The sequence below is a fragment of the Orycteropus afer genome, unplaced genomic scaffold (assembly GCF_000298275.1).
Source record: "Orycteropus afer afer isolate SDZICR_OR568_19922 unplaced genomic scaffold, OryAfe1.0 scaffold00236, whole genome shotgun sequence".
Classification (NCBI taxonomy): domain Eukaryota; kingdom Metazoa; phylum Chordata; class Mammalia; order Tubulidentata; family Orycteropodidae; genus Orycteropus; species Orycteropus afer.
In genome coordinates this window covers 4,187,311-4,202,496 of record NW_006921823.1, presented here as the reverse complement: position 1 = coordinate 4,202,496, position 15,186 = coordinate 4,187,311, and the positions used below count along the sequence as shown (strand labels likewise).

At 38.0% G+C, this 15,186-nt stretch overlaps 1 protein-coding gene across 1 annotated transcript in view; it reads right to left on the bottom strand.

The window, feature by feature from the left end:
* SYK (spleen associated tyrosine kinase) overlaps window positions 1-15,186 on the bottom strand; it is a 164,512-nt gene that overhangs the window by 69,090 nt on the left and 80,236 nt on the right. The window contains exons 8-9 of the mRNA XM_007949072.2: window positions 6,133-6,217; window positions 4,512-4,689 (exon numbers count right to left, since the gene is read on the bottom strand). Of these exons, the coding sequence (XP_007947263.2) occupies window positions 4,512-4,689; window positions 6,133-6,217 (263 nt within the window). The remainder of the gene's footprint in view (window positions 1-4,511; window positions 4,690-6,132; window positions 6,218-15,186) is intronic.

The following is a 15,186-nucleotide window of genomic DNA, read 5'->3' as shown; positions in this document are numbered from 1 at the left end:
CCCAGCAATGATAGCAAAGTTCAACAGGTCAGAAAGTAACAAATGCTGGCGAGGTTGTGGAGATATTGGAACTCTTGTGCCCTGCTGGTGGGATTGTAAAATGGTACAACCATTGTGGCAAACAGTATGGCATTTCCTTAAAAAACTGAAAATAGAAGTACCATTTGACCCAGCAATTCCATTACTAGGAATATATCCTAAAAAGGTAAGAGTGCACAAACAGACATATGTACACATATGTTCATCACAGCACACAATTCACCATAGCAAGAGATGGAAACAACCTAAATGCCCATCAATGGATGAGTGGATAACCAAAATATGGATATCCACACAATGGAATATATTAAAGAACAATGAGGGATACATGAATCATCTCACAATGTGGATGGACCTGGAGGACATTATGCTGAGTGAAATAAGTCAATCACAGAAGGACAAGGACTGTATGAGCCCATTACTGTAAAAGACAGAGACAGGTTTGCTTGGGAAAGGGAACTCACTTAGTAGGTTACCAGGATGGGGAGGGAAGGGGAGGTATTAATTTCAGGCTAGTTGGGGTCTACACTCTGACATGGGTAGTGGGAGGGATACACAGGAAGGATTTATGACCACCATGATAACATTAGGAAATGGGAGGACACTGAATTGTGTACATAAGAGATAGATGACAGATGCTAATACCAACCAATGTGTCCACAATACTGCATTGCCATTAACACCAAACACAAGCCTACACAGGTAAACACATAAACACCTGACATGATCAAATGGGGGTCAGTGAACAGAAGTATACTCTAGACCAAGGATAGATTCAGCTGAGGCTAATCTTGCACAGACACCAGTGATACAAAATACCTGCAGTCCTTACAGAAACAATAGAAAACAGACACAGAGTAATCCCTCACAGACAACCAGACACAATGGGAAAGAGATCCAAAAGATCTACAGTCTCAGGACCATAGTATTGGGGGACTCTAGACTAAATTGGCACAACAAAATACATGAAAGTGTTGCTCCACATCCTACATTGGTGAGTAGTGACTGGGGTCTTAAAAGCTTTCAAGCGGCCATCTAAGGCACAGCTAACAGTCTCCTAGCATTGGAAGTGAAGAAGAATGAAAAAAAAAATGGCATTTAGAAGCAATCAGTCCTAGGGCACAATGGCCCTCAAGATCAGAAAAACTAAATGGTGCCCGGCTACCAATGCCAACCACTCAGGAAAGGATCAAATCTGGAGATCCTGGATAGAGTGGGAGGGAAAACATGGAACATAATCCAAAAACTCAATAATGACCAGAATTACTGCTGAGATGAAATCTGGCTAGACTCCCAATACTATGGCCCTGGAATACATTCTGTGCCTGGAATAAAACATATCCCCAGGGGTGGGCTCTCAGCCCAATAGCTAACAAGATGTACACACAGACCGCTCAATCCATGAAGATGCCCCTACATACTCTATGGTAATACATCCCTTAGAGCAATAGACCATGGGACACCAGAGGACCAACATTCAAATTGAGGAAATGCAGGACTAACAGGAGTGCATAAATATGAGGGGCATAGGGGGAGGGTTACAGGGTAGGGAGGGAAGGAGACTGGGTTAGGTGTGGACATGGTGAATGGGAAATGAAACTAAATGTATGCATTACATTGAATGTAAAACAAGCTCTTAAAATAAAAAAACGGAAAAAAAATTATGTGGTATATTAAAGTTTCCTACTATGACTGTGGAGTCATCTATTTGTCTTTCCAATTCTGTTAAACTCTGATTTATGTATTTTGGGGCTCTTTCATTAAGCCAATAGATATTTATTATCATTATAACATTTTGTTCGATTGATCCTTTAATTATTATAAATCTCCTTCCTTATTTCTTATGATGGTTTTTATCGTAAAGTCAATTTTATCAGAAATTAATATTACCACTCCTGCTCTTTTCTGGTTGCAATTTGCTTGATACATCTTTTTCCAACCTTTGATTTTTAGTCTATATTGGTCTTTGTGTCTAAGGTATGTCTCTTGTAGACAGCATACTGATTGGTTATGTTTTCTTATCCAAACTGCAACTCTCCGACTCTTAAGTGGTGCATTTAATCCAGTGACATTCAGTATAATTTTCGACAGGCATGAATTTGTTGCTCTCATTTTGTTATGTGTTTTTTCGTGGTGTTCCTGTTTTTTTTTGTTCCATATAATTTTCTGTGCTGAGCTCATTTTGTTTATGAATTGTGTTATAATTTCCTTTGTTGCAGTTATTTTAGTATTTGCTAAATATTTGTGCTTGTCCTTTTTTTTTACAGTAAAGGTTTATCATTTTTCTTTGAGGTTATCCTGTGATTTATAATTTTCTCCTGAATTCAGAACAGTCCACTGTATCTTGCAACTCTCTTGACTTCCTCACCATTTAGAAGTTCTGTAACTACACCATTTTTTTTTTTTTAACCTCTTTTTGGTTTGTAGTTGTCTTCACTATGATTCCCTGCTTATAATCTTGTAAACCTATTTTACTTTGGATACTTCCATAACTGGGTTGGTTTCTGGGTTATGTCCTCATGTGTATTAATGGTCAGTTGTTGTTTGCTATTATTGGTTTTCTGTCCAAAGGACTCCTTTTAGTAGCTCTTGTAAGGTTGGTCTGTTTTTAACAAAGTCTCTTTAATTTCTGCTTATCTGGAAATCTCCTAATTTCACCATCATATTTGAGGGACAGGTTTGCTGGGTATATAATTCTTGGTTGGAAATTTTTCTCTTTCAGTATTTTATACATACCGTCCCATTGCCTTCTCACTTGCATGTTTTTGCTGAGAAATCAGAGCTTAGTCTTATTGGTTGCCCTTTATAGGTAACTCTTCATTTTTCCCATGCTGCTTTCAGGATTCTTTCTTTGTGTTTGGTTTTGGTGAGTTTGATAATGATATGTCTTGGTGAATTTCTTTTGGGGTCTATCCTGTTGGGTATTCATTGGACTACCTGAATGGATATATTCTCATCTCTCATCATATCAGGGAAATTCTCTTCCAACAAATCTTGGGCAATTTTCTCAGTGGTTTTTCTCGTCTTGTTCTGGAATTCCAATTACATGTAGATTATTCTTTTTGATGATATACCACATGAACCTTAGGCTTTCTTCATTTTGTTTTGATCTTCTTTCTGATTGATTCCTTTCCAAAGTAGTATTCAATCTCATTAATTCTGTCTTCCATTGACTTGATTCTACTCCTTTGCCCTTGCAATGTGTGATCTTTTTCTGAAAATTTAGTATTAATCTTTTGGATTTCTATCTGTAGATTTTGTATGATTTCTAATTTTTCATTTATTTTATCATTTTGTTCTTGCATTTTCTTCTGAATTTGTTCTAGGGTTTTGTCTGTGTTTTCCTTAATTTTGTCAGTGTTTTCCTTGACCTGTCTCTCAAACCTTTGAGGATACCTAAGTATAATTCTTTTGAATTCTTTATCAGGGAGTTCCAGTGCTGCTTCATCCTCAGGGATATGTTCTGGGTCTGCATCCTGCTCCCTTGTTTCTACTGATTTCTCTTGTTTCTTTGTGTGCACTGTGATGGTTTGTTGTCTCTGAAACATTGTGACTTTGTTGTATTTATATCTAATTGGTGATTGTATTCATCCAATATATTTTGTTTTCTTTGGATGTATGTGAGTAGGCAGGTTACTGTGCTCCTCTATTTCCTAATTGGCTGTTCTTATGCACTCATCACATGTCTACTGGTGTGTGTGATAGAGAATGAGAGTGGCTGCACAAATCTCTGTTAACTTTCCAGTCCTCAATGTCTGGTATGTACTTGAGGTCCCTGGCAAGTGGAGCCTATCCTTTGTTCCCTGGAATCTGAGAGAAGGATGTTGCTTTAAATATCTGAAATGGTTGAACCACCTGTAAACATTCAAAATGGCTGCACTCTCCAGACAGGCAAAAGTCCACAGCTCAGACCATCTCCCTCTTCACTGCTTCCCCCTTTATTCACCAGCCACCAGAGCAGTCCTCTGTACAGCCCCTGGTTCACAGGGCTGATTTTTAGGTTAATATTTAGGTCCTAACACCACTTGGAAATATGCAAGCTGTCTGTGGCATCAGGATCACTGACAGACTGTAGCTTTGTATGTCTCTCTCTCTCTCTTTTCTTTTTTTTTGGTGTTTTCATGCAGCATCTTCTATTAGTTGGAGTTTAATCCACTTCTGTATCTTCCTTTCAAATCTCAGGGTACCAGGATTATCTTCTGTATCTGTGTTATTTGGTTCCCCTTTTCTTTTTTGAAGAGGGTCTGTGTAGTAGCCACTGTCTGCCTATTCTGCCATCTTATCAGAAATCTCCCACATTTGTTACTTCTAAACTAATAAAAGTTAGTGTACATAATATTAAAAAAGGATTTAGTTATGCTAGGTTAAGTTTAATGATTATTATTAAATGAAAGCTATACATGTACACTTACTTAGGAATTCATAGAAACATAAGCTCTTATGTAATGGCATGATGATACGAAGGGACTTACTTTTTCATTTTGTAGTAACCCTTTTTCACAGTACCAAAGTTCCCAGACCCAAGCTCTTTTTCTTCCAGAGTCAACAGCTTTCGGTCTAAATAGACCTCTTTTGGCCTGATCTCCTCAGGGTCTGCATAAGGGCTTTCATACACTTCGGTATCCATGGGCAAGGCTTCTCTCTGGGGACCTGAAATGCATCCAAATGATACATACTTTCAGGTTTAATCCTTCATGAAATCCCCATTGCCTGCCCCTTCTGCCTTCTTAGGGTCACATTGCACCTTTATGACACTAGTCACTTTGGACAGTATGGTGTCAATGAAAACTCAAGACAGTGACTTTCTCAACTTCTAGGGCAGCAGAAACAAAGTCCACATTCTCTGTTCCAATTTCTGTTCTTGCACTAATGTATGCCATGTTCCTCTATCCAGCAGCCATCAAGAGGGGTCACTGACACCAGAGGCAGACACTTCATATAAAACCCTCTTAATGCTCTGTGGTAGTTTTAACATCTGTGCAAAAATTTTCTCTGAAACTGCCTTTTGAAATCTATGTCACCTCCCCTTGGTGGCTTTTGTTTCAACCATTATAATATATCAGAAGTGACATGTGATTTCCAAGGTGAGGTTATAAAAGGCAATGCAACTTCCACTTATTGCTGGAAAACTTGCTCTTGAAGCCTCTGGATATCATGTATTATGTACAATGCTCTGAGACCACCAGGCTGTGAGACAGGCCAGAGCAGCCACATGGAGAAACCAGAGAGGTCCTGCAACTAAGAGAAGATGGGGAGGTGCCTCACCAGCCCCAGCTGCTTTAGCACACCAGTGCCTCTGTCCCTGCTGTTATAGCTTCAGCCACAATCTGATTGCACCCCAAGCCAAAACCACCCAGCTGAGCCTTTCCCAAATTCATGACCTACAAGACCCATAAGAGATAATGAGAAGATTGTTATTGTTTTAAGCCACTATGTGTTAGGGTAACTTTTGTAGCAATAGATAAACAGATCAAGTTCATTAATAAAATAATAACCAGGGGTCACCTAGAGAACCCAAGAAGGTCATCTAAAGGCCTCATTTCTAAGAACAGGTCTAAGTCTACTGGAGGGCTACTGAGTTTATTAAGAGTATATCTTAGCACAAGACTACCCTCTTGCGGTCTCAAGAATCAGTATAGTTTCCTCAACGTGTCTAAAATTCCAGCAACTTAGATACTCCTTCAGTTCTTACTAGTTTTCCATTACTACACCTTCTGCTGAAATTTAACAAGGGATACAAACATATTTCCAAGAACCTATCTTTCATAGAAATGTAAACTTTGAGTAGTAACAAAATTAAAAGAGGTGAGAAATTCTAAAGTAGCAGCCATGAAAATTCATGTTTTATACATTTTTAATGTTGCCATTTAATGTGAGGAATACAATGATATACCATTTCACTCAACAGAACAGTACTGCTCATAGATATGCTATGGCTGCTACTACCCCTAGACAATACTGGTCATTTAATGCTACTCATCACTATGTTGCAATGACGGATAGTGGTGTGAAGTAGTGAGCTGATTCTACAAATTTACAAGTGACCGTGGGAGGTGCTTCCTCCCTGTGGATAAATAAAAGTGATTTTCTCACCTCGTTCAGTGGTCCAAGGTCCTCGATCTGGCTCATAAGGATTGAAAGCAGAACTTTCTGGCCGGCTACCTTGAGATGAGTTTGACTGAAGCACACAAACAATAACAGGTCATTTTTCTACATCAAACACGGCTGAGTTGATCAGTGTAATGATTTTTATTTTCAAATAATCATTTTTATTTATGCAGGGAAGGCAAAAGAAAATTAGGAATAAAGACAGGAGAAAAATCAAGGCTTATCTCACCCTTTGGGCAACTATTTGGGCCCTGTTAGTGTTTAATAAAGTTCATGCTACTCTAACTTTAGCTCTACAAATGTCTCAGAGGGCATGGTGAGAGAATCAACTCTACTTGTTTAGGGAGAATTCCTTCCCACTTACATGTCCTTTCAAATCCTATGTCTATACACCAGAAGATGCTGAGGATTTTCATTTTACTCTTGGATTCATTATTATCTATTAACTGTTTATCTTCAATTTTATACAACATGGAAGTTATTTTTAAATTAACATTAAATGTTCACCTGCTGGTTCCACCAACTTCCCAACTCCAAAACATCCATACTTCCTAGTTTTTACTTAAATTTTCATCTCTGCTGTAGATCTAATAACATTTGGGTAGATATCAGAAGGTAGAAATTTCCAGTGATATAAAGTTTCCAAAGAGGAAGACTGGCTGCTACCAAACCCAGGCACCAATGATGATGTTACTGATACTAATGATGATCATGGTACCCTATGATGTTGGGGATCCTCTTTTGGCTTACCTGAAGGAAGATAATTCTTCCTTGAAAGCAAGGAAGGTAACTGTCTATCTATGAAACAAAGCTTTGCAGGTCATTATCAATAACAACTTTCCCCATTAACTATTTTGATTAACATCAATTTGCATCATGGAAGATCTGGGAAAGAAATCTACTTCTTACATTACTAAGGAATTTCCATTCTCAAAATCTTTCTTTTCAGTTTTCCTGACCCACTCCCATCCCTAAGCAAAACAAAGTTATTGCTAATTAATTTAGTTCACAGTACAGCCATGATTCAAACCCACTTTTTAAATTGAGTAGAAATTTTATACCTCTATTTATCTTATCAGTGCCCAAACAATGGCCACAAAGAAACAAGATACTACCAAATTCTGGAGATATTTTACAAAAAGGAGACATTAAGCTTAATATACAGTTATTTATCTGACAGTGTACACCAAATCCTTGTCTGTCTTATTGTATTACAAGTTCAGGAACCACATGTGTAATAATGAAGGCACAATGTTCCATTACCACCACTTGTCTCCAATGATCACGACTTTCCTCATTTGTGTTCTGAGTATACTGAGTGCTACAGAGACTCCATTCACAGTGGCAAAAGCTCTTCTGATGAGGTAAAGGAACATCTGCTCTCATTTTTTCAATGGGATATCATTGGATCCATTTTCTTACACACTAACTCAATATTCTTATTGATATGTTTAATCAAAGTAACAATGATGTATCAAGAATGAAAATGGAATATAAATTCCAAGAGGCATAATCATTTATTCATTGCACTAGTAACATGCCACGCCTACCACGGTGCTCAATAAAAATGTGCTGAAAAACGAAATTAATGAGTGAAAAAATGAAAAAAAAAAATTCTTGGAACTGGGAGATATGAAGTAGAAACTAATGTAATTTTAAAATAAATTATCACTCATTTAATAATTCCAAATGATAATGACCAAAAACCAAACCCACTGCCATTGAGTTGGATCCAGCTCATAACGACCCCTCCTTGCGTTTCCAAGGCAGTATTATCACTAAGGAAGATTGCCCAATCTTCCTTCTAAGGAGTGACTGGTGGATTTGAACCGCCAGCCTTTAGGTTAGCAGTCAAATGCCTTAGGCACTACGCCACCAGAGCTCCCAAATGACAATGACAGTCTTTTAAAAAATTATATATGATTACAGACCACTGGATGTGCTAATTTATAATAAAATTACTCTGTCTCAGAGGACCTGTTATAAAATAAACTAGATAATTATATCCTTATCCTCTGTTCAGATCCCTTCTGGAATTAAACCCCAGGTTAGAAATAGTTTCAAACTAATTTTTTAGAAAAGTTTCTTTTAGTTTGACACTTACTATTGTTATTTTAACTCATTTGAGTTTCCCTAAAAGCATAAAATTCTAAGATCAAATGACATAACTTCAATACACATATGGAAATAAAGGATGATCCTGGATCAGCTATCACAGAAAAGAGAGTGGATGGCATCTCTTCTGTAGATTTTGTACTCTCCCATCCTCAATGCACTTAGGAAATTATCCTGTGGTTCTTACATAATGTTCACAGGAGTAAAATTACTTCAGAAAGACTTGTAAATCAGAATATAATTACCTGGTATGTGAATTCTGGGGTGGGGGGAGAATTTTAAAACAGAGGGGCAGTTGTAAAAAGTACTGACAAGGACTATGATACCAAGAGTCAGTAAGAATCAGTAGTGATAGACAGAGAATCTAAGCCAATAGTCATGAGTAATTTATCCTCATTATTATTATTATTATTTATTACCCTGAGTGTATCTTGACTTACAGATAAGGAAACAGATTTGGAATCTCCACTGGAAGTTTTGTCTACACTTTTTCAGCCTAGATGGCACAGAGCTTTATTCTGATGCCATCCATCACAGACCACCATGGGATTATGAGCCTTCATAGCTCAGCCACAAACAGTATCCTCTTTCTTTAATAAGCAAACACCTCTCTGTCACCCTAACCCCTTGCACTTCTGCCCTTTTGCCCTCACTTCTTGGTAACTGATAATTTGGTACAAAGGATGACTCTATACTGTGCAGAATGTTCTTTGGAAGAAATAAGGGGTTTATAATTCTGTCCATTAAAAGAGCTGTAGTTACTTTATGATGAAGATGGTGATACAAAATGCACATTTCATCTCCCCCAATGTACTTAATAAATATGTCATTTAGTAAAACAAAATATTATGGAAGTGAATGCTCAATTGAAGGAAAGCATTTGAGGGTTTTTAAAGAATGAGTTTTTAAAGAATGAGGCATAATGATAAATTATAAAAGTATTGATTATTACCTAAATAAATTTTAATAAAAATGTATTGCTGGTCCACATCATTAACTCACTCTATCAAACTCACTGCCATAGAGTCGATTCCACTCATAGTGAACCCTCTTTGGGTTTTCAAGGTGGTATCTCTACAGAAGTAGATTGCCCAATCTTCCTTCCAAGGAGTTGCTGGTGGGTTTGAACTGCCAGTCCTCTTGTTAGCAGTCAAATTTATTCTTTCTGCTTTGTATTTGATAATTTATTCTTCCCTAATCAACAATATCATCTTTTCTACATAAAGAACAACAAGGTTTAAGTGAAATGTTGAAGAAGAGACAAGTTGGCATCCTGGTCACAACAGAGAATCAAAAACTGAATGGAACAGATACAGATGATGATTCTGGAACTCTGAGCATCCAATGAGGGGATAAAAAAATAGATTGAGCACAGATTGGAAAGGGAGATGGAGCAAGGACAGTGATGGGGGAGAGAGAAGAAGCTGGGGCCTGAAGAAACATAGCCATTTTGAGACACAGAAGGTATCATACAAGAAAAAGGAGAAAGGAACTTCATGGAATCCACACTGAGACAGAGACACCATGTGGACAGATCCATAGTGAAACAAAATGAGCAGAATATGATCTGGATTTGTGAAAGGAAAGTTTAGGGAAATCATAGTGGCACAAGCAACTACAGAGTGAGGAGGAAGCTGGTGAAGAGGGATGAAAAACTCACTACTAGTGACCATTAAGGAGATCTAGAGTTGCAGTGAGTAAAACATCCAGCTGAGAACCAAAAGGTCTGTGGTTCTAACCCACCAGCCACTCAGTGGGAGAAAGGTGAGGCAGTCAACTTCCATAAAGATCAATCCAGGACGATGCACCCACATACTCTATGGTAATACATGTCTTAGAGCAATAGACCATGGGGCACCAGAGGGGGGAACATTCACACTGAGGAAATGTAGGACAAATAGGAGTGCATAACTATGAGGGGGACAGTGGAAAGGTTACTGGGCAGGGAGGGGAGGAGACTGGGTTAGGGTTGGGTGTGGTAAAAAGGGAGTGAAACTAAATGTACATGCAACATTGAATATAAAACAAACCCTTAATTTTTTTTTTTTTTAAAAGTACATGAGATGAAATCTCATCATCCTCACTTCTAAAAAAAAAAAAGATTTACAGCTTTGGAAATCCTGTGGAACAGTCATACTCTGTCCTATAAGGTTGTTATAAGTTGAAATTGAGTAGACACTAGTGGGTGGAGTAAACACTAGTCATTTGGGCTGAGGGTCCACATGAAGGGGAAGGCCTGTGGGGTGGTGGTTGGAAATTCTTGTGGCCCACTACTTGATTGAGTATGAGCAGGAATTGGATAGTCAGCCCACAGGTACACTGGATCCATGCCAGTGAACTGCAACTAGAGAGGTGTTTTCTCCTGTATGCTCCACCACACTTTCCTAGTGACCAGGGGTGACCCACCCCTGCCCACCTCCACCAAGATGAAGGGTAGGTATGTCCCCTGTTGCTCCCTACCTGCCAAGTTCCTCAGCTCTCTTCCCTCCACCAGTAGCCACTCACTGCATGGCATCCCAAGGAGGCAGAACCAAGTGTGTGTGTGCTATGCCTGCTGGCACCCATGTGATTAACAGTTCATGCTCTCATGGAAAGCAGGAAGTGCCCTGTGGCTTCCACTGTCAGAGGTGCACACACATGCCAGCCTCCTGCCTCCTCCATGGCACGCATTCTCATATATCACACAACAGCCACCTGCTGTCACTGCTGCCAGGTAATGATACCTGCACCAGCCCCTTTTTCTTTGTTTCCTTTTTTTCCCCTGCTTTTCTTCATTTTTTCTTACTTTTCCCTCTTCCTCTTATTTTTACCCATCTTTTTGCTCATCAATCCACATTTTCTTTTTCCTTACCCTGTCCAATGGGAGGCAGAAATTATTTTCCCACTAGTCAGACATACCTACTACACCCATCACCTACCAAAGCACTCAACAGGTGAGCACAACCATCTGTTCCTGAACCACTTGATCAATGACAGATGGTGGACAACAGCTGCTAACCACAGTTGCAGCTCCTCTTCATGACCAGCAAATAAAGACCCATGCCCACATTCCCACCAGTTATTCTGCCACCTGGACATACATAGGGAGTGTCCTAGTGCTGCCAAATTAGCAACCAATGAAACATGCCCACCCCACCCACTGGGATATATCAAAACAAAGTAAAATAAAAAATCTGAGTTAAACAAATCAACACATAATCAATAAATAAAAACAACAACTCCAAAATGTCTCAGACACAACAGACAATTTCAAATCAAACAAAGAAACAGGACAGGATGGCACAAGCAAGTGGCAAAATAAAGAACCAGGAAATGTCTCAAGGAAGGACAGGTACCAGAACTACCTGATAAGAAATTCAAAAGAGATATATATCAGGCCTTCTAAGAGCTCAAGGAAACGATAAACAAAACCAAATACAATATAACCAATGCCCTAGAAGAATTCAGGAAAACCATACAAGAACAAAATGATAAAATAAATAGACAATTAGAAACCATACAAAACCATAAATTAGAAATCCAGAAGATTAACACTAAAATTACAAAGATAGATAACAAGTTGAAAGGAGAGTAGACTCAAATCAACTGATGAACAGGTCAGTGAATTAGAAGACAAACCCCTTGACACTTATTTGTAGGAGAAAAAAATCAGAAAAAAGAGTGAAGAAAACTGAAGAAAGTCTAACAATTATGTGAGACACAATAAGGAGGAAAAAATTATGTGAGAGTGGAATTCCAAAACCAAACCAAACCCGCTGCCATCAAGTTGATGCTGATTCATAGTGACAATGTAGGACAAAGAACTTCCCCATAGGGTTTCCAAGAATATAAATATTTATGGAAGCAGACTGTATCATATTTCTCCCACAGAGCAGCTGGTGGGTTTGAACTGCCAATTATTTGGTTAGCAGCTGAATGGCTTAACTACTGTGCAACTAGAACTCCTAATGCCAAAACAGGAAAAATCAAAAACAGGAAAGAAAAAAAAATATGGAAAACTTGCTAGTAGAAAACTTCTCCAATATTATGAAAGATACCCATCTAATAAGCTCAACAAACTCCATATATGATAGATCTCAAAGAAAGTCACCAAGACATATCATAATCAAACTTTCCAAAACCAAAGACAAAGAATCTTGAGAAAAACTGAGGAAAAACAAATGCTACCTATGAATGGAAATAAAGAAGATATGATTGCTCAGCAGAAATCATGCAGGTAAATGGGATGACATATATAAATCTTTGAAAGAAAAAAACTGCCTACCAAGAAGTTGAATGAACCAAAACTTTTCCTCAAATACAATGGTGAAATTAGGACATTCCCAAATAAACAGAAATTAAGGGGATTTGTAAAACCAGATCAACCTTCCTAGAAATGCTAAAGGAAGCCCATTAGACAGAGAACCCACAAAGGAAGACAACACACAGTAAGATTAAGACACATGACAAAATGACCTGGAAACCAACCCAGAAAAGAATTCAAAAATTAAAATGAGCTTACAAGACTGAAAACAGAGAAATAGAGTTATCAATCTATAAATGACAAGTACAAAGCAAAAGGTGGGAATAAATGTTATAATTACAGAACTTCCAAATGGAGAGGAAGTCAGACAATATCAAGAAAGAACAGACTGTTTTAAATTTAGGAAAATAAAAATTAATTACAGGGTAATCACAAAGAAAATTAATAAGCCTTCTAACCAAAATCAGAAGAAAATCATAAGTACTTAGTAAACACACCAGCAATAACAAAAAAGAAAATTTGCTAACAAAATAATCTCAGCACAGGAAAATATCTGGAACAAAGAAATCATCAACACTACAATAAAACACACAGAACAATGACAACAGTAAATTCACACATATAATTAATTATACTGAATGTAAGCCAATTAAATGCAGCAGTCAAGAGAAAGAGACTGGCAGAATGGATAAGAAAACATTCCATCAATATGGTGCCCATAAGAGACCACCTGAGACACAAAGATAAAAATAAATTCAACTCATAGGCTGGAAAAAAAATATAGCAAGCTACTAGAAACCAAAAAAGAGTAAGAGTAGCAACAATAATTTCTGACAAAATAGATTTCAAGCCAAAAACCAGCATAAAGGACAGAGAAGGGCATAATATAATGATTAGAAGCTTAATCCAGTAAGATGACATGAACATAATATGAATCAATGCAAGAACCCCACAATACCTAAAGTAAACATTAAAAGAATTGAAAAGAGAAAGAGACAACTCCACAATTATAGTTGGAGATTTTAAGATATCACTTTTGATGAAGGACAAAACAACTAGAAAGAAACTCATCAAAGATACAGAAGACCGGAGTTCTGGCAAGATGGCAGACTAAACAGAAAGACTGCACAGACCCTCTTCAATAAAGAAAAGGGAAAACAATTAACACAGACACAGAAGATAATCGTGGACCCCTGAACCTTGAAGGGAAGGATATAGAAGTGGACGAAACCCCAACTAGCAAAAGAATTTGTGTAAAATTACCATAAAAGGAGACATAAAGAGCTGAGGTCTGGCAGCGATCCTGAGTGATCCTGACAGCACAGACAGCTTGGAGATTCCCGAGTGGTGGTAGGACCTAAGAATTAACCTAAAAATCACCCTGCTAGCCAGGGACTGCACGGAGGACTGTGCACAGTGGCTGGGGAACAAACAGAGAAGGTGAAGAGAAAGGTGGGCTGAACTGTGGACTTTTGCCAGTCCAGACGGCACTGCCTTTTTGAAGATTTAAAGAGCGGCTTGACTATTTTGGATATTTAAAGAGACAGCACTCTCACAGATTCCTGGGGCATAAGAACACATTCTGCTTTCCAGCAATCCCAAGGACACTCAGGACTTGCAAGACTGAAAAGGCATGACATTCCTCCAGTTACTCTTATACCCCACACCCACTTGGTGAATGGAGGTGTGGACATCCCCCACTCCCACCTACCTTCTGGGCCAACAGGAACTCCATCACAGTCCATGTGCTCAGACGGAGCCTGGGTGCCCTGCCATGTCCCCAACGATTTTTGAAATTTTTTTATTTTGTTATTTTTCGCTTTCTTGTTTCTGGTGATTAGTTTGTTTGTATTTCTCTGTTTTAAAACACCTAACATTATTAGTACTTTTGTCTTTTTTATAATTATTCTTAATCTTCCCCTATGAGGTCCTAGTTTTCAGCAATTTTTCTTTTCCCTGTGCCTGGTTGAAATTATTATTATTTTTTTTCAAATTTAACTTTTTTTTTTCTTTTCCCCCTTTTTTCTTGTGATTAACCCCAAAAGAAAATCACAAAGACACATCATCATCAAACTCATCAAAACCAAAGACAAAGACAGAACCCTGAGAGCAGCATGGGAAAAACAAAAAAGTTACCTACAAGGGACAGCCAGTAAGAATAAGTTCTGATTTCTCAGCAGAAGCCATGCAAGTGAGAAGGCAATGGGATGGTATATATAAAACCCTGAAATAGAAAAATTTTCAACTAAGAATTATATACCTGGCAAAATTGTCCCTGAAATATGATGGAGAAATTGGGAGATTTCCAGATAAGCAGAAACCAAGGGAATTTACAAGAGATGCTAAAGGGAGTCTTTTGAACAGAGAACCAAAAATAGTAAACAATAACCAACCATTAATACTAAGATAACATAACCCAGAAACCACAGCTATGGACATATCCAAAGTAAAATGTGCTTACAAGATTGTAAACAGATGACCAGAGACATCAATTGGCAAGTGAGGACACCTACAAACTAAAAGAGGGAAAAGAATGTGTAATTACAGAACTTCTAAATGGTGAGGAAGATAAGAAAGTTGCAAGACAGAATGGACTGTTCTAAACTTGGGGCTAAAATTATAAATCATAGGATAACTTCAAAGAAAAATGATAAACCTTCACATCACAATAAAAAAGAGGA